The 20,381-nt window shown below is 44.3% G+C and overlaps 1 protein-coding gene across 1 annotated transcript in view; it reads right to left on the reverse strand.

Moving 5' to 3' along the window:
- The window catches only part of snx9a (sorting nexin 9a), a 30,464-nt gene extending 26,005 nt beyond the window's left edge, over nt 1-4,459 (reverse strand). The window contains exons 1-3 of the mRNA XM_052496233.1: nt 3,644-4,459; nt 2,995-3,081; nt 2,302-2,376 (exon numbers count right to left, since the gene is read on the reverse strand). Coding sequence (XP_052352193.1) covers nt 2,302-2,376; nt 2,995-3,081; nt 3,644-3,655 — 174 coding nt within the window. The 5' untranslated portion in view covers nt 3,656-4,459. The remainder of the gene's footprint in view (nt 1-2,301; nt 2,377-2,994; nt 3,082-3,643) is intronic.
- Nucleotides 4,460-20,381: the final 15,922 nt, after the last annotated feature.

Below are 20,381 nucleotides of genomic sequence, written 5' to 3' on the forward strand. Positions count from 1 at the left end.
GTGGGTGCTTTGCTGCAGGAGGGACTGGTGCACTTCACATAATAAATGGCATCATGAGGACGGAAAATGATGTGGATATATTGAAGCAACATCAAGACATCAGACAGGAAGTTAAAGCTTGGTCACAAATGGGTCTTCCAAATGGACAATGGCCCCAAGCATATAGCTTAAGGACAACAAAGTCAAGGTATTGGAGTGGCCATCACAAAGCCCTGACCTCAATCCTATAGAAAATGTGTGGGCAGAACTGAAAAATCGTGTGCGAGCAAGGAAGCCTACAGACCTGACTCTGTTACACCAGCTTTGTCAAGAGGAATGGGCCAAAATTCATCCAGCTCATTGTGGGAAGCTTGTAGAAGGCTACCCGAAACGTTTGACCCAAATTAAACAATTTAAAGGCAATGCTACCAAATACTAATTGAATGCATGTAAACTTCTGACCCGGGTAAATTCAGTCCAGTCAATTCAGAAAGTAAAGCAGATTGCAAATCCAAATGTTCCTAATTAAAAAGCATTGAAGAGAATTTGAATTTCAGTGTACTTCCTTAATTGACTGGAATGTATATTGAGTTTAACCCAAACCTGGGACCTTAATGCAGGGAAACTTAAATCTGTTTTACTACATTTCCACCAGTATGTTAAAATGTGCAACCACAGGGAGAAAAAAAAACTCTAGACCACCTTTACTCCACACAGAGAGGAGTACAAAGCTCTCCCTCGCCCTCCATTTGGCAAATCTGACCATAATTCTATCTATCCTCCTTCCTGTTTGCAAAAAAAAAAAATAAAGCAGGAAGCACCAGTGACTCGGTCAATAAAAAAATTGGTCAGATGAAGCAGATGCTAAGCTACAGGACTGTTTTGCTATCACAGACTGGAATATGTTCCGGGATTCTTCCGATGGCATTGAGGAGTTCAACACATCAGTCACTGGCTTCATCAATAAGTGCATCGATGACATCGTCCCCACAGTGACTGTACGTACATACCCCAACCAGAAGCCATGGATTACAGGCAACATCAGCATTGAGCTAAAAGGTAGAGCTGCCGCTTTCAAGGAGCAGGACTCTAACCTGGAAGCTTATAAGAAATCCTGCTATGTCCTCCGATGAACCATCACTTTGAACATTAGCTCCCTGTCTCTCACAGTACGTTAATGTTACCGTCTGTTTCTCCCAGAACTTTAGCTCCCTGTCCCCCACAGTATTATTGTATTAACTCACTGTTTCTCTTAATTAATCAAGGTTATGTGGGCCAGCGCTGAGGTCAATTCTATTCCAATTCCAAAGTGTCAATACCGGACTAAGATTGAATCGTACTACACCGGCTCCGACGCTCGTCGGATGTGGCAGGGCTTGCAAGCTATTACAGACTACAAAAGGAAGCACAGCCGAGAGCTGCCCAATGACCCGAGCCTATCAGACGAGCTAAATTACTTCTGTGCTCACTTTGAGGCAAGTAACACTGAAACATACATGAGAGCATCAGCTGTCCCGGATGACTGTGTGATCACGCTCTCCGCAGCCAATGTGAGTAAGACCTTTAAACAGGTCAACATTCACAAGTTTGCAGGACCAGACGGATAACCAGGACGTGTACTCTGAGCATGCGCTGACCAACTGGCAAGTGTCTTCACTTACATTTTCAACCTCTCCCTGTCTGTAATACCAACATGTTTCAAGCAGACCACCATAGTCCCTGTGCCCAAGAACACTAAGGTAACCTGCCGAAATGACTACCGATCCGTAGCACTCACGCCAGGCTGTGTCAGAGGAAGGCCCTAAAAATTGTCAAAGACTCCAGCCACTCTAGGCATAGACTGTTCTCTCTGCCGGAGCACCAAGTCTAGGTCCAAGAGGCTCATAAACAGCTTCTACCCCCAAGCCATAAGACTCCTGAACATCTAATCAAATGACTACCCAGACTATTTGCATTGCCCCCCCCCCCTCTCTGTTATTATCTATGCATAGTCACTTTAATAACTCTACCTACATGTACATATTACCTCAATTACCTCGACTAACCGGTGCCCCTGCACACTGACCCTTATATACAGCCTCGCTATTGTTATTTTACCGCTGCTCTTAAATTGTTTGTTACTTTTATTTCTTATTCTTATTTTTGTATTGCTTTAAAAAATGCATTGTTGGTTGAGGGCTTATAAGTAAGCATTTCACTGTAAGGTCTACACATGTTGTATTCGGCGCATGTGACAAATAACACTGATTTACTTTACAGATACGTAGTGAATTATTCACACTGTTATGGTGTGTAATCCGTAATGAACAGACACACACTCACCTGTAAGTAGTCTTCTGGCACCAGCCCACTTTCTCCTCTGGAGTTCTGAGCCTCTATCCATCCTCCACCAACATTCTACAAAGAGAGAGGAAGAGAGAATAGGGAGAGGAAGAGAGAAGGGGAAGAGAGAGGAAGTGAGAGAAGGGGAGAGAGAGGAAGAGAGATAAGGGGGAGGGAGAGGAAGAGAGAATGGAGAGAGGGAGAGGAAGAGAGAGAAGAGGGAGAGAGCGGGAGAGGAAGAGAGAGAAGGGGGAGAGAGAGGAAGTGAGAGAAGGGGAGAGAGATAAGGGGGAGGGAGAGGAAGAGAGAGAAGGGGGAAAGAGAGGAAGTGAGAGAAGGGGAGAGAGAGGAAGAGAGATAAGGGGGAGGGAGAGGAAGAGAGAGAATGGAGAGAGGGAGAGGAAGAGAGAGAAGAGGGAGAGAGGGAGAGGAAGAGAGAGAAGGGGAGAGAGAGGAAGAGCGATAAGGGGGACACAGAGGGAGAGAGAAGGGGGAGAGATGGGGAGAGGAAGAGAGAGAATAGAGAGAGGGAGAGGAAGGGAGAGAAAGGGGAGAGAGGGAGAGGAAGAGTGTGAGAGAGAGAGAGAAGAGGAATGAGAGTTATTCATCTGGACAGTCTGGACAGAAAAGCGTGAAATGTAACGCTGTAGTATTTCAGGTGACTTTGGCCAGCCAGTCAGATCCCGTGTGTACCTGATTGAGGACGGTGACAGTCTCTCCTTCTCTGACTGTCAACTCGTTATTTCCTGGTTCAGCACTGAAGTCATATATCACCTGGGCCTGAAACAGAGCACACACAGTGATGACCTCGGGACCACTCTGAATGGTACTGTAGGACGTAGTCATAGGACACAGTGATGACCTCAGGACCACTCTGAATGGTACTGTGTACACACACACACACACACACACACACACACACACACACACACACACACACTGCCTCCCTCTCTAAAACAGTGGCGCTACAATCTACAAAAAGCAGTTCACAGTAGAGACTGGAAGATAAACATGTCAATACATACATAGGTGTTGTTTAATCTGTCTCTGCACATGGCATCAATCTATATCTTGTATGACATTGGTTCAGTTTATAAACATGTAAATACATACGTAAATGTTGTTTAATCTGTCTCTGCACATGGCATCAATCCATTTCTTGTATGACATTGGTTCAGTTTATAAACATGTTCTCTTTTAGTCATATTACTCTGAAATCTAAACTACACTTCAATGAAACCCCCCAATGGCGCATATTCTATATGACAAAAAAAACAAGCTAAATTAGCGTTGTCTACCATTCGATAAAGCGCACCATGACATGCTGAAGAAACTCTCCTACCTGCATTGCCATCGTTGCAGGATTTACAGTCGTTTTCCACGCAAAAACGTCACCGTGAAAACACCCCGCATCAAAACAATCCCAACGTAAACAAAGCAGACGAGGCTACTCCAGCTCAAAACGATCCACTCTGGCGTATCTTCTTACAACTATGTTGTTACAACGTACGTGCTATTCTGCAGAGACGATTTCTCAATTTTCTAGGACGACAATTGCCTAATTTTCACACAACAGAATAGTTTGTTAGTAATTTTGTATCCCCGCGGTAAAGAGCGACAGGGTGAGGAAAGGGGCCACTTCCTCCAAGCAGAAATGTAGAACAAGTAACAGGGGTGTGGATACGTGCCGCGTTCAAGTACTCGTCGGAAACTACGAAACTCGGAAATGTACGACTTGCTAACCTGTTGTACATATATACGTGCCGCGCGTTCAACCTATTAACAAGTCGGACATTTCCTAGTTTTGTATTTTCGAATAGCACATGAACGTGGCAACAGTCGGACAGACAATTGTGTTTATTTTCCTTTAGCTTCTCGGTCATAGGTTTGACTGAGTAAATACACCGAGTAAAGACAACCATTCACAGATCAGGAACTCTCAACTTCTTAGTAAGAGATGGAAACTATGTCAACAAGTCAAAGGGGAAATATTAGCCTAAATTATTTGTGACCTTGTTAAGAGAGGTAATTCATATTGACTGAGTGATAGTCAATATTATAAGGTAATTATAGGCAATAATCATGGGTTCTGGTGAGACCTTTCAAATGCAATAAACTAATGATATGAACTATGAACTAAAGACCATGTGTGGATATTCTCCATCCGGTCACAGTCTGAGCTAACAGGTAGGCTAGGCTAGCAGGTAGGTAGACTTGGCCAACATGCAGGTAGGTTAGGCCAACAGGTAGGCTGTTGGCTAGGCTAACAAGCAGGTAGACAAGGCTAACAAGCAGGTAGGCTAGGCCAACAAGCAGGTAGACTAGGCTAACAAGCAGGTAGACAAGGCTAACAAGCAGGCAGGCTAGGCTAACAAGCAGGTAGACTAGGCTAACAGGCAGGCTAGGCTAATAAGCAGGTAGACTTGGACAACATGCAGGTAGAAAAGGCCAACAGGTAGGCTAACAAGCAAGTAGCCTAGGGCCAACAGGTATGCTAACAAGCAGGTTGGCTAGGCCAATAGGTATGCTAACAAGCACGTAGGCTAGGCCAACAGGTATGCCAGGCTAACAGGTAGGCTAGGCCAACAGGTATGCTAACAAGCAGGTAGGCCAGGCTAACAGGTAGGCCAGGTTAACAGGTAGGCTAGGCCAACAGATATGCTAACAAGCAGGTAAGCTAGGCTAACAGGTAGGATAGTCCTAGTAGGTCTATTAGCATACTTGTTATAAGCATGTATGAATCTTCATGTCTATTTAATAGGCTGTGTTATGTCGTTTTTTTTCTATGCGTCAATCTGTCAAATGCTGTTTTACAGAAGAACCGCAAATTAAAGGGTGTTTCAGAGATGGCTGTTCCAATCAGTCCGGGTCTGTATTTGATACTGTAGCTTGTGTCATGGGCGGCGCTACAATGCCACGGGGCTGTGAACGGCACCGCCTCTGAACAAAGCGACTCTGTTGTTAACAGCTGAACCTGTCGGTCTGTGCAGGATTGAATGGGCGAAGTGCGCCCTCTAGTGGTGGATAATTAAAATATATTATTATCTTTTTCTCTCTCTCCATCTCCTCTCCCCTCTCATTCTCACCTCTCCTACGTCACGTTTGTACTAATTGAACCAGTTAATGCTAACATGCACTCAACCACACCAGAGAAAGATAATTAACTCCCCTCTCTCCTTTGTTCTCTCTCCTCCCCCTCTCCTCTTCTCTGTTCTCCTCTCCCCCTTTCCCTCCTCTCCTCTCCTCTCCTCTCTACCTTTCCCTCCTTTCCTCTAGAAAAACAAACTGAAATAAATGGCAGAAACAGGGGATTAACCTGAACTTATCTGGTTTGTAGTCAAACTGTTTGTTTGTACTCCAGGTTGTGATATGATGGGTTCTGTTGTCTGCACAAAACCATTTAAATTAAAATTTCTTAAAAATATATTAATATATACATTTTTGTTATCGTTCTCCAGATCTGTGCCTTGACACAATCCTGTCTCGGAACACTACAGCAAATTATTTCGACCTCATGGCTTGGTTTTTGCTCTGACATGAACTGTCAACTGTGGAACCTTATATATATATACCTGTTTTCACTTTGTCAATGTGGGGTATTGTGATGTCATTATGGGGTATTGTGACGTCATTATGGGGTATTGTGATGTCATTATGGGGTATTGTGCGTAGGTTGCTGACAACAAAAATCTATTTTATCCATTTTAGATTAAGGCTGTAACATGACAAATATAAGTGCCCAATGTGGAAAAAGTCAAGGGGTCTGAATATTTTTCCGAAGGCACTGTACATTCATATTGTAAAAGTTCCATTATAACAAGTCGATTTGCTATAAGGGTCAAGTCAATAATTACTGTACTAAGGTGTGGGGTTTCCAAAAAGGGGGAGAGGGTCTTTTTTTGTTTGCCTTGGGGAGGATCGTGTGGCTATGTCATGTAGCTATGAACCTTCATGTCCTGACTGCTATGTCATGTAGCTATGAACCTTCATGTCCTGACTGCTATGTCATGTAGCTATGAACCTTCATGTCCTGACTGCTATGTCATGTAGCTATGAACCTTCATGTCCTGACTGCTATGTCATGTAGCTATGAACCTTCATGTCCTGACTGCTATGTCATGTAGCTATGAACCTTCATGTCCTGACTGCTATGTCATGTAGCTATGAACCTTCATGTCCTGACTGCTATGTCATGTAGCTATGAACCTTCATGTCCTGACTGCTATGTCATGTAGCTATGAACCTTCATGTCCTGACTGCTATGTCATGTAGCTATGAACCTTCATGTCCTGACTGCTATAACATGTATTTCTAATCAACAGTCTAAACAACAGGAACAAGTTTTCTTGAAACATGGGCCGTGATGTCACGGCTTTCTTCCTGGGAAGGTGAGGGGGACCAAAACGCAGCGTGGTTATAGTTCACGGTTCTTTAATCAGAAAACTCAAACAAACCGTAACTGTCCTAACTGGTACATAAAACACAAAGGCAGGAAACAATCACCCACAAAATACCCAAAGAATATGGCTGCCTAAATATGGCTCCCAATCAGAGACAACGATAAACACCTGCCTCTTGATTGAGAACCAATCCAGACAACCATAGACTTACCTAGACACCTAAAAGAACACAACCCCATAAATCTACAAAAAACCCTAGACAAGACAAAACACATAAATCCCACATGTCACACCCTGGCCTAACCAAGATAATAAAGAAAACTAAGATAACTAAGGCCAGGGCGTGACAGCCCTATGCTTCTTAAAAGTTTCAAAATGCATTATCCACATAATAATACTTTAAATACCTGGTGTTGTACTCAATGCTTACTGGGCCATTATTTAATAATGCAGTAACTGCTAACTGTGGTATGAGAGTGCTGAGCCTCCAAACAAAGCCAGTCACAAAGCCACAGGGCCACGTTCAGTAACAGATAGACTAGAATAGAAGCACCTGCATTGCTTGCTGTTTGTGGTTTTAGGCTGGGTTTCTGTACAGCACTTTGAGATATCAGCTGATGTAAGAAGGGCTATATAAATACATTTGATTTGATAGATCAGAGCCGCATGTGGTTCCTTATTATTTTACATGTCAAAGAGGCATGTTTGAATCGACTATCTGAACGTTACAAAATGTTGCTGCCTTCAGAGCACTATTATTTACTATCATTATTTAAATTATATTCTGTTTGTTGTGACAATAACTCTGTACCCAGATCAACTCCCGCTCTAGCTTTGAAGCACCAGAGTTCTCCATACCTGACGGACCCTGGGCCAGAGTTCCTCATACCCGACGGGCCCTGGGCCAGAGTTCCCTATACCTGACGGGCCCTGGGCCTGAGTTCCTCATACCTGACGTGCCCTGGGCCTGAGTTCCTCATACCTGACGGGCCCTGGGCCTGAGTTCCTCATACCTGACGTGCCCTGGGCCTGAGTTCCTCATACCTGACGGGCCCTGGGCCTGAGTTCCTCATACCTGACGGGCCCTGGGCCGTGACCATGCGTATGCACAGCCGTGACCATGTGTATGCACAGTGGCAAGTGGTGGAATAAGGGAACTACTTGTCAAGCTTAGAACGGAGAAAATCTATGCAGTGGTGGAAAAAGTACACATTTGTCAAACTGTAGTAAAAGTAAAGATACCTTCATAGAAAATGACTCAAGTAAAACTGAAAGTCACCCAGCAAAATTTTACTTGAGTAAAAGTCTAAAAGTCTTTGGTTCTAAATATACTTAAGTATCAAAAGTAAATGTAATTGCTAAAATATACTCCAGTATCAAAGGGGAAAGTATAAATAATTTAAAATTCCTTATATTAAGGAAACCAGATGACACCCTTTTTAAATGTTTATTTACAGATAGCCAGGGTCACACTCCAACACTCAGATATCATTTACAGATAGCCAGGGTCACACTCCAACACTCAGATATCATTTACAGATAGCCAGGGTCACACTCCAACACTCAGATATAATTTACAGATAGCCAGGGTCACACTCCAACACTCAGATATCATTTACGGATAGCCAGGGTCACACTCCAACACTCAGATATCATTTACAGATAGCCAGGGTCACACTCCAACACTCAGATATCATTTACAGATAGCCAGGGTCACACTCCAACACTCAGATATCATTTACGGATAGCCAGGGTCACACTCCAACACTCAGATATCATTTACAGATAGCCAGGGTCACACTCCAACACTCAGATATAATTTACAAATAGCCAGGGTCACACTCCAACACTCAGATATCATTTACAGATAGCCAGGGTCACACTCCAACACTCAGATATCATTTACAGATAGCCAGGGTCACACTCCAACACTCAGATATAATTTACAAACGAAGCATTTGTGTTTAGTGAGTCTGCCAGATCAGAGGCAGTAGGGATGACCAGGGATGTTCTCTTGATAAGGGTGTGAATTAGACAATTTTCCTGTCCTGCTAAGCATTCAAAATGTACCGAGTACTTTTGGGTGTCAATTTATGGGAGTAGCAAGTAAAACTAAAAGTTGTCAAAAATATAAATAGTAAAGTACAGTTACCAAAAAAACTAATTAAGTAGTACTTTATAGTATATTTACTTAACCCTTGTGTTGTCCTAAGGGTCAAAAAATGACCCCTAATTGAGATTGTGTGCTACTGATTGAATTCAGACAAAACTAAAACTTGTGCATGTGCAGCATCTCCCCTCCATGACCCCACACACGACTCAAGTTCACAGACAAAATTTTAAAAAATCCAGACAAAATAAACATTTCTTGAAAGCATTGTTTACTAATGGGGAATGCAGTCAGAGGCTATAAAGGTGCTGCAGATGACAGTCCCCCCAGTTCTCGCTTTACTGAAGCCATGACTGCATGTTTCAGTGCCCAACAGGTCGTAGATCTGATTTTATCAGATGTCCAGGAGGAACAAGAGAACAATGATCTAGAAGAGGGGGAGGTATCTGAAGAAGAAGATGAGGGAAGAATACAACCCAGAGCACGATGCATCATCTTCAGATGAAGACGAAATCCCCCAAGCTGAAAAAGAGACATTTTTGTCAAAGAACAGCAAAATAACATGGTCCTTGTCACCATATGACAACCAGGGCAGGATGGCAGCACAAAATGTCATAAGGATGACTCCAGGGCCCACAAGACAAGCAGTTGCCCAGGGCATCGCCTCAACATTCTACATGTTCATCACACCAGCCATAAAAAAAAATCATCCTGGAGATTACAAATGCGGAGGGTTTCTGTAAATATGGAGACAACTGGAAAAGGATGGATGAGATTTACCTGCGTGCCTACATAGAGCAGCTAATCGTAATGGGTGTGTATAGGTCCCGAGGCGAGGCTACCTGTAGTCTCTGGGACGCAGAGAGTGGAAGGGAGATTTTCTGTGCCACGATGCCACTGAAAGTCGTTCACACTTTCTTAAGAATGCAACAATTTGATAACCGTGAGTTAAGACCTGCAAGACGTGTGAGAGACAATCTGGCGGCCATTTCACAAGTGCTGCAGAGGCTGCTGTGACGGGGGAGACGCTATCATCTTTGAATGTGTGGGGTTACAAGTGCCTTTCAAGCCTGAGCTCCCCCCTGCACTCCTCGCAACAAGGGGGAGAGAGGTCTTCTCATCAAAGTTTGCCTTCACCCCCACCACCAATCTAGTTTCTTACCTCCCAAAGAGGAACAAGAATGTGGTCCTCCTGACCACACTGCACAAAACGGCTGAGATCCGTGATCGCGAGGACAGGAAGCCAGCCATCATCCTGGACTACAACCACAACAAAGGAGGCGTGGACAACCTGGACAAGGTGATTGGAACTTACAGCTCCAGGAGAATGACTGCCCCTAGTCATCTTCCATAACATCATTGATGTGTCCTCATACAATACCTTTGTGATATGAAACAAGATCAACCCTACCTGGATGTCTTATAAGTGGACCAAGAGGAGGGTGTTTCTGGAGCAGATGGGAAAGGCACTTGTAACCCCACACATTCAAAGAAGGGAGCGACTCCCCCGCACAGCAACCTCTGCAGCGCTTGTGGAAGCTGTTCAGGTGGCTGAATCGTGTCTTGGTCCACCTGAGGCTGCAGCTGGGGCAGGCAGGATTCTGCCAATTCTGCCCACCAAAGAAGGATTGGAAAACAAATACTATGTGCTGCACATGTGATAAATACATCTGCAAAGTCCATGCACACACACACTTGCATACTGTCCTACATGTGCTAATTATATAACGACACAAGGTGAGACCCAGATGCAGACACAGGAGGCAGATGGTTTGAGCTCTGATATTTATTATAGTCCAAGGGATAGACGAAAGGTAGGTTGGGGACAGGCAAGAGTTCATAGCCAGGGCAGTCCAAAATGGTACAGGGCGGCAGGCAGGCTCGAGGTCAGGGGCGGGCAGAGTGGTCAGGCAGGCTCGAGGTCAGGGGCGGGCAGAGTGGTCAGGCAGGCTCGAGGTCAGGGGCGGGCAGAGTGGTCAGGCAGGCTCGAGGTCAGGCTCGAGGTCAGGCTCGCTCAGAGTCAGGACAGGCAAGGGTCAAAACCAGGAGGATAAGAAAAAGAGAGACTGGGGAAAAACAGGAGCTGAGAGAAAAATGCTGAACTGGCACAGACAAACAGAAAACACAGGTAGAAATACCCAGGGGATAACGGGGAAGATGGGCGACACCTGGAGAGGGTCGAGACAAGCACAAGGACAGGTGAAACAGATCAGGGTGTGACAAATTAGACAACGATTGACAGCTGCCTCTGATTGAGAACCATACCAGGCCAAACACAGAAATACAACATAGAAAAAAGAACATAGACAGCCCACCCCAACTCACCTAACCAACCAAACTAACACAAAGACATAATAAAGGAACTAAGGTCAGAACGTGACAAATGGTTAAAAAAATGGGAGAAGACAAGTATTTTGTAGTTGAATTCCTCATTGTCCAGTATATAAGAATATATCACTATGTTGCCAAAAAAGTTATGTTATTGTTTATCTTCAATAAAATGCATTCAAATCTTCTTTCTGGGCATTTCTGATACTTTAGGCTATACAAGTACAAGATATACAAGCTATACAAGATCTACAAGCTATACAAGATCTACAAGCTATACAAGATATACAATATACAAGCTCTACAAGCTATACAAGATATACAAGATATACAAGCTCTACAAGCTCTACAAGCTATACAAGATATACAAGCTATACAAGATATACAAGCTATACAAGATATACAAGCTATACAAGATATACAAGCTATACAAGCTATACAAGATATACAAGATATACAAGCTATACAAGATATACAAGCTATACAAGCTATACAAGATATACAAGCTATACAAGATATACAAGCTATACAAGATCTACAAAAGCTATACAAGATATACAATATATACAAGCTATACAAGATATACAAGCTATAAAAGATATACAACCACTAGGCTATACAAGATATAAAAGCTATACAAGTACAAGATATACAAGCTATACAAGATATACAAGCTATAAGCTCTCTCTTGCTAACCAATGTATGTTTACACCTATGCAGAACCTTTATCAATAATAATAATAATAATAATAATAATAATAATAAACCTCTACTTTAGTAAAGAAAACAAGTATGACAGGTGTGTTGTAATAGAAACGAGTGGTGTCCTCTGATTAAATGCAGTCTTTCTGTTACTAGTCCAACGCTCTAACCACTAGGCTACCTGCTGGTTACTAGTCCAACGAGTGGTGTCCTCTGATTAAATGCAGTCTTTCTGTTACTAGTCCAACGCTCTAACCACTAGGCTACCTGCTGGTTACTAGTCCAACGAGTGGTGTCCTCTGATTAAATGCAGTCTTTCTGTTACTAGTCCAACGCTCTAACCACTAGGCTACCTGCTGGTTACTAGTCCAACGTGTGGTGTCCTCTGATTAAATGCAGTCTTTCTGTTACTAGTCCAACGCTCTAACCACTAGGCTACCTGCTGGTTACTAGTCCAACGAGTGGTGTCCTCTGATTAAATGCAGTCTTTCTGTTACTAGTCCAACGCTCTAACCACTAGGCTACCTGCTGGTTACTAGTCCAACGTGTGGTGTCCTCTGATTAAATGCAGTCTTTCTGTTACTAGTCCAACGCTCTAACCACTAGGCTACCTGCTGGTTACTAGTCCAACGTGTGGTGTCCTCTGATTAAATGCAGTCTTTCTGTTACTAGTCCAACGCTCTAACCACTAGGCTACCTGCTGGTTACTAGTCCAACGAGTGGTGTCCTCTGATTAAATGCAGTCTTTCTGTATTGTGAAGAAGGGAAAAGCCAGATATTCACAACGTTTGTGATGAACGACAGGTTGTTTCTTCATGCAAAATAGATGTGGGTTTTAAAATTCAATTAAGCTGCTTTATTTGAAGGGTTTAGGGAAGGCGGGTCATTTTTGACCCTTAGGACAAGGGGAGTATACAGAATGTTAAGACTACACAAGGTTTACGATGAGTCGCTCTGGATAAGGGAGTCTGCTAAATAACTAAAATAGAAATAGAAAATGTACTCTAAGCAGATTGGGTCTCTTAGGGTGAAAACTATTCAACAAGATGTTTGTCATTTGTACTTACTGTAATTTTTTACTTAAGTACTTTATACCCACTGAATGTATGTTGAAAATGTGAAATTGTGATAATTATATCGGTTCGGTTCCGGTTGGAGCGAGCGGTCGCATTCGCACTTCGCTCTGCAGGTTGTATAACTTTTTCATTACATTTCATTATAGTACAACGGTTGATTTGTCTAATCTTAGCAATTCTTCTTAGCTAGCTACATAGCCGTCCTTGTATCAGAGATAATTGCATAATTATCGTATTTCGTCGCCCTAACGTAGCCTTCACTGCTATTCGCCCAGGAGCTAGCTAACGCTAGCTAACGCACACAGATTAGCATCACTGTAGTGCTATTCACTCAACTGTACGACTTGATTAGTTTACTGTTAGCTAGCTACATAATCTTAGCAATTCTTCTTAGCTAGCTACATAGCCGTCCTTGTATCAGAGATAATTGCATAATTATCGTATTTCGTATTTCGTCGCCCTAACGTAGCCTTCACTGCTATTCGCCCAGGAGCTAGCAACGCTAGCTAACGCACACAGATTAGCATCACTGTAGTGCTATTCACTCAACTGTACGACTTGATTAGTTCAGTGTTAGCTAGCTACATAGCTGTCTTTGTTTCCAAGATAATTGTGTAGTTTAGTGTGTGTAGCCTTGGAGTGATTATCTTAATTCACTGAGGTTCGCTAGCCAGCTATTTGTCGTCCTTAACGTAGGAGACTCTGCTAGCTAGCCAACAGCTAACAGCTAACAGCTAGCCAACGTCACCACACGTCTACTGATTCGAATTCAATCACCGGTCAGGGAGTATCACATTTTCATTTCATTACAGTACAACGGTTTGATTTGTTTGATCGTAGCTAGCTACATAGCTAGCTACATAGCCGTCTTTGTTTCAAAGACAATTGTGTAGTCTAGACCGATTTCCTAGGTTAGCTAGCCAGCTATTGTCGTTCTTTTAACTCAACGTAACGTAAACAACACTGCTAGCTACCCAGCTAGCCCCCGAATAGCAGCACTGTAGAAATTATTACACTCAACGGAACGACTTGATTAGTGTAGTGCCAACAACGCAGCTACTGCCAGCTAGCCTACTTTAGCAGTACTGTATCATTTTAATCATTTTAGTCAATAAGATTCTTGCTACGTAAGCTTAACTTTCTGAACATTCGAGACGTGTAGTCCACTTGTCATTCCAATTTCCTTGCATTAGCGTAGCCTTTTCTGTAGCCTGTCAACTATGTGTCTGTCTATCCCTGTTCTCTCCTCTCTGCACAGACCATACAAACGCTCCACACCGCGTGGCCGCGACCACCCTAATCTGGTGGTCCCAGCGCGTACGACCCACGTGGAGTTCCAGGTCTCCGGTAGCCTCTGGAACTGCCGATCTGCGGCCAACAAGGCAGAGTTCATCTCAGCCTATGCCTCCTCCAGTCCCTTGACTTCTTGGCACTGACGGAAACATGGATCACCACAGACAACACTGCTACTCCTACTGCTCTCTCCTCGTCCCCCACGTGTTCTCGCACACCCCGAGAGCTTCTGGTCAGCGGGGTGGTGGCACCGGGATCCTCATCTCTCCCAAGTGGTCTTTCTCTCTTTCTCCCCTTACCCATCTGTCTATTGCCTCCTTTGAATTCCATGCTGTCACAGTTACCAGCCCTTTCAAGCTTAACATCCTTATCATTTATCGCCCTCCAGGTTCCCTCGGAGAGTTCATCAATGAGCTTGATGCCTTGATAAGCTCCTTTCCTGAGGACGGCTCACCTCTCACAGTTCTGGGCGACTTTAACCTCCCCACGTCTACCTTTGACTCATTCCTCTCTGCCTCCTTCTTTCCACTCCTCTCCTCTTTTGACCTCACCCTCTCACCTTCCCCCTACTCACAAGGCAGGCAATACGCTTGACCTCATCTTTACTAGATGCTGTTCTTCCACTAACCTCATTGCAACTCCCCTCCAAGTCTCCGACCACTACCTTGTATCCTTTTCCCTCTCGCTCTCATCCAACACTTCCCACACTGCCCCTACTCGGATGGTATCGCGCCGTCCCAACCTTCGCTCTCTCTCCCCGCTACTCTCTCCTCTTCCATCCTATCATCTCTTCCCTCTGCTCAAACTTTCTCCAACCTATCTCCTGATTCTGCCTCCTCAACCCCTCCTCTCCTCCCTTACTGCATCCTTTGACTCTCTATGTCCCCTATCCTCCAGGCCGGCTCGGTCCTCCCCTCCCGCTCCGTGGCTCGACGACTCATTGCGAGCTCACAGAACAGGGCTCCGGGCAGCCGAGCGGAAATGGAGGAAAACTCGCCTCCCTGCGGACCTGGCATCCTTTCACTCCCTCCTCTCTACATTTTCCTCCTCTGTCTCTGCTGCTAAAGCCACTTTCTACCATTCTAAATTCCAAGCATCTGCCTCTAACCCTAGGAAGCTCTTTGCCACCTTCTCCTCCCTCCTGAATCCTCCCCCCTCCCTCCTCCCTCTCTGCAGATGACTTCGTCAACCATTTTGAAAAGAAGGTCGATGACATCCGATCCTCGTTTGCTAAGTCAAACGACACCGCTGGTTCTGCTCACACTGCCCTACCCTATGCTCTGACCTCTTTCTCCCCTCTCTCTCCAGATGAAATCTCGCGTCTTGTGACGGCCGGCCGCCCAACAACCTGCCCGCTTGACCCTATCCCCTCCTCTCTTCTCCAGACCATTTCCGGAGACCTTCTCCCTTACCTCACCTCGCTCATCAACTCATCCCTGACCGCTGGCTACGTCCCTCCCGTCTTCAAGAGAGCGAGAGTTGCACCCCTTCTGAAAAAACCTACACTCGATCCCTCCGATGTCAACAACTACAGACCAGTATCCCTTCTCTCTTTTCTCTCCAAAACTCTTGAGCGTGCCGTCCTTGGCCAGCTCTACCGCTATCTCTCTCAGAATGACCTTCTTGATCCAAATCAGTCAGGTTTCAAGACTAGTCATTCAACTGAGACTGCTCTTCTCTGTATCACAGAGGCGCTCCGCACTGCTAAAGCTAACTCTCTCTCCTCTGCTCTCATCCTTCTAGACCTATCGGCTGCCTTCGATACTGTGAACCATCAGATCCTCCTCTCCACCCTCTCCGAGTTGGGCATCTCCGGCGCGGCCCACGCTTGGATTGCGTCCTACCTGACAGGTCGCTCCTACCAGGTGGCGTGGCGAGAATCTGTCTCCTCACCACGCGCTCTCACCACTGGTGTCCCCCAGGGCTCTGTTCTAGGCCCTCTCTTATTCTCGCTATACACCAAGTCACTTGGCTCTGTCATAACCTCACATGGTCTCTCCTATCATTGCTATGCAGACGACACACAATTAATCTTCTCCTTTCCCCCTTCTGATGACCAGGTGGCGAATCGCATCTCTGCATGTCTGGCAGACATATCAGTGTGGATGACGGATCACCACCTCAAGCTGAACCTCAGCAAGACGGAGCTCCTCTTCCTCCCGGGGAAGGACTGCCCGTTCCATGATCTCGCCATCACGGTTGACAACTCCATTGTGTCCTCCTCCCAGAGCGCTAAGAACCTTGGCGTGATCCTGGACAACACCCTGACGTTCTCAACTAACATCAAGGCGGTGTCCCGTTCCTGTAGGTTCATGCTCTACAACATCCGCAGAGTACGACCCTGCCTCACACAGGAAGCGGCGCAGGTCCTAATCCAGGCACTTGTCATCTCCCGTCTTGATTACTGCAACTCGCTGTTGGCTGGGCTCCCTGCCTGTGCCATTAAACCCCTACAACTCATCCAGAACGCCGCAGCCCGTCTGGTGTTCAACCTTCCCAAGTTCTCTCACGTCACCCCGCTCCTCCGCTCTCTCCACTGGCTTCCAGTTGAAGCTCGCATCCGCTACAAGACCATGGTGCTCGCCTACGGAGCTGTGAGGGGAACGGCACCTCAGTACCTCCAGGCTCTGATCAGGCCCTACACCCAAACAAGGGCACTGCGTTCATCCACCTCTGGCCTGCTCGCCTCCCTACCACTGAGGAAGTACAGTTCCCGCTCAGCCCAGTCAAAACTGTTCGCTGCTCTGGCCCCCAATGGTGGAACAAACTCCCTCACGACGCCAGGACAGCGGAGTCAATCACCACCTTCCGGTGACACCTGAAACCCCACCTCTTCAAGGAATACCTAGGATAGGGTAAGTAAGGGTAAGTAATCCTTCTCACCCCCCCCCTTCCCCCCAACAAGATTTAGATGCAAGTGGCTGTTCCACTGGTTGTCATAAGGTGTATGCACCAATTTGTAAGTCGCTCTGGATAAGAGCGTCTGCTAAATGACTTAAATGTGAATGTAAATGTAATATCGCTTTTCGATGTTATCGTGTTTCCATTGTGAATTAACACCACATATCTTTAACAGGCTATATCAGTCATTTGTTAAGACAATAATCTGTATAGAGTACAACCATTTATTAAATTAGAGACACGTGTGAAACAGACTGAGATAATGGGAAATATGAATGAGAGATGGCTGATCTTGTTCTGTTGGAAGATTTGGCTGCATTTTTGCTGTGAGCACGTTTTTTTTTAGAGGTGCAGAATGAAGGAGAGGTGCAGAATGAACGAGAGGTGCAGAATGAACGAGAGGTGCAGAATGAACGAGAGGCGCAGAATGAACGAGAGGCGCAGAATGAACGAGAGGCGCAGAATGAACGAGAGGCGCAGAATGAACGAGAGGTGCGTTCCACCTGGCCACCTTGCGGCAGGGTAGCCTAGTGGTTAGAGCGTTGGACTAGTAACCGGAAGGTTGCGAGTTCAAACCCCCGAGCTGACAAGGTACAAATCTGTCATTCTGCCCCTGAACAGGCAGTTCCTAGGCCGTCATTGAAAATAAGAATTTGTTCTTAACTGACTTGCCTGGTTAAGTAAAATTAAAATAAAATACTACTTTCATCAGTTCACTCATTTTTGGGAGGGTGCTTTTATGGCGATGTGGATACACAAGAATGGCCATTCTATGTCTGTCACGGCTGTATGTCTGTCACGGCTGTTTGAAAGGAGAGGACCATGGTGCAGCGTGGTGAGCGTATATTTTATTTTTTTAAATGACACCCTGACCAAACAAACACTACAAACACTAGAAACCGTGAAGCTAAAGGCTATGTGCCCTAAACTAAAGTCAACTTCCCACAAAGACAGGAGGGAAAAAGGGCTACCTAAGTATGGTTCTCAATCAGAGACAACGATAGACAGCTGTCCCTGATTGAGAACCCGACCCGGCCAAAACATAGAAATACAAATAATAGAACATAGAATACCCACCCCAAATCACACCCTGACCAAACCCAATAGAGACATAAAAACGATCTCTAAGGTCAGGGCGTGACAATGGCTTATTAAATGCTTGCAAAAAAATCCTATAAGATTATATTTTTGTGGGAAAATAATATCTGATGAGCCAATCTGTACTTTCTGCATGAAAAATTCCCACCTTTCTAAAAAAAAATACACCATTCTCTTCAAAATGCATTGGGTCAAATCTTCAAACAGAGCAATAGCATCTATCTATCTCTCATTCCATTTCCCATTATCTCAGTCTTTTATTTACACAATGGTTTCACTTTCACCCGTACCTCTCATTTATCAAATGACTGTACTTTACATGGACGATTATTGTAACAAAGGCTCTGGTGTGGTCAACTTATATGATATAGCCTGTCGAGATATGTGGCATTAATTCACAATGGAAATACAATGAAAAAACAAAACAACAAAAAACTATTAAATCATTACTCTCACAATTTCACACATTTTCAACATATATTTTCCTTATTCACAGCGCTACACTTGACAGTTTCCTTATTCAACCACTTGGCACTGTGCGTAAGCATGTTCATGGCTGTGCGTAAAAGACATATGCTCATGCAAAAACGTTCATATTGATAAATCTCACACTGCGTGGAAATGATCCCACATATGGTTTACGCACAGATTTACAAATGATTGGGAAATGAGGCCCCGGGTGTGTATTCACTAGGAACCAAATGGAATCAAACAGAACCAAATGGAATCAAACGGAACCAAATGGAATCAAACAGAACCAAATGGAATCAAACAGAACCAAACGGAATCAAACAGAACCAAATGGAATCAAACAGAACCAAATGGAATCAAACGGAACCAAATGGAATCAAACAGAACCAAACGGAATCAAATGGAACCAAACGGAATCAAACGGAATAAAACAGAACCAAATGGAATCAAACAGAATCAAACAGAACCAAATGGAACCAAACGGAATCAAACAGAACCAAATGGAATCAAACGGAACCAAACGGAATCAAACAGAACCAAATGGAATCAAACGGAACCAAACGGAATCAAACAGAACCAAATGGAATCAAACGGAACCAAACAGAACCAAATGGAATCAAACGGAATCAAACAGAACCAAATGGAACCAAACGGAATCAAACAGAACCAAATGGAATCAAACGGAACCAAACGGAATCAAACAGAACCAAATGGAATCAAACGGAACCAAACGGAATCAAACAGAACCAAACGGAATCAAACAGAACCAAACGGAATCAAACAGAACCAAACGGAATCAAACAGAACCAAACGGAATCAAACAGAACCAAATGGAATCAAACAGAACCAAACGGAATCAAACAGAACCAAACGGAATCAAACGGAATCAAACAGAACCAAACAGAACCAAACGGAATCAAACAGAACCAAACAGAACCAAATGGAACCAAACGGAATCAAACAGAACCAAACGGAATCAAACAGAACCAAATGGAATCAAACAGAACCAAACGGAATCAAACAGAACCAAATGGAATCAAAAGGAATCAAACAGAACCAAATGGAACCAAACGGAATCAAACAGAACCAAATGGAATCAAACGGAACCAAACGGAATCAAACAGAACCAAATGGAATCAAACAGAACCAAACGGAATCAAACAGAACCAAACGGAATCAAACAGAACCAAACGGAATCAAACAGAACCAAATGGAATCAAACAGAACCAAACGGAATCAAACAGAACCAAACAGAATCAAACGGAATCAAACAGAACCAAACAGAACCAAACGGAATCAAACAGAACCAAACAGAACCAAACGGAATCAAACAGAACCAAACGGAATCAAACAGAACCAAACAGAACCAAACAGAACCAAACGGAATCAAACAGAACCAAACAGAATCAAACGGAACCAAACGGAATCAAACAGAACCAAACGGAATCAAACAGAACCAAACGGAATCAAACAGAATCAAACAGAACCAAACAGAACCAAACGGAATTAAACAGAACCAAACGGAATCAAACGGAACCAAACGGAATCAAACAGAACCAAACGGAATCAAACAGAACCAAACGGAATCAAACAGAACCAAACGGAATCAAACGGAACCAAAAGGAAGAAACGGGGGAAGGACTAACCTGAACTTGTACAATGGCAAACACACATATTCACTCCATTGCAAAACGGTTTGCT

The sequence above is a fragment of the Oncorhynchus keta genome, chromosome 35 (genome assembly GCF_023373465.1).
Source record: "Oncorhynchus keta strain PuntledgeMale-10-30-2019 chromosome 35, Oket_V2, whole genome shotgun sequence".
Classification (NCBI taxonomy): Eukaryota; Metazoa; Chordata; class Actinopteri; order Salmoniformes; family Salmonidae; genus Oncorhynchus; species Oncorhynchus keta.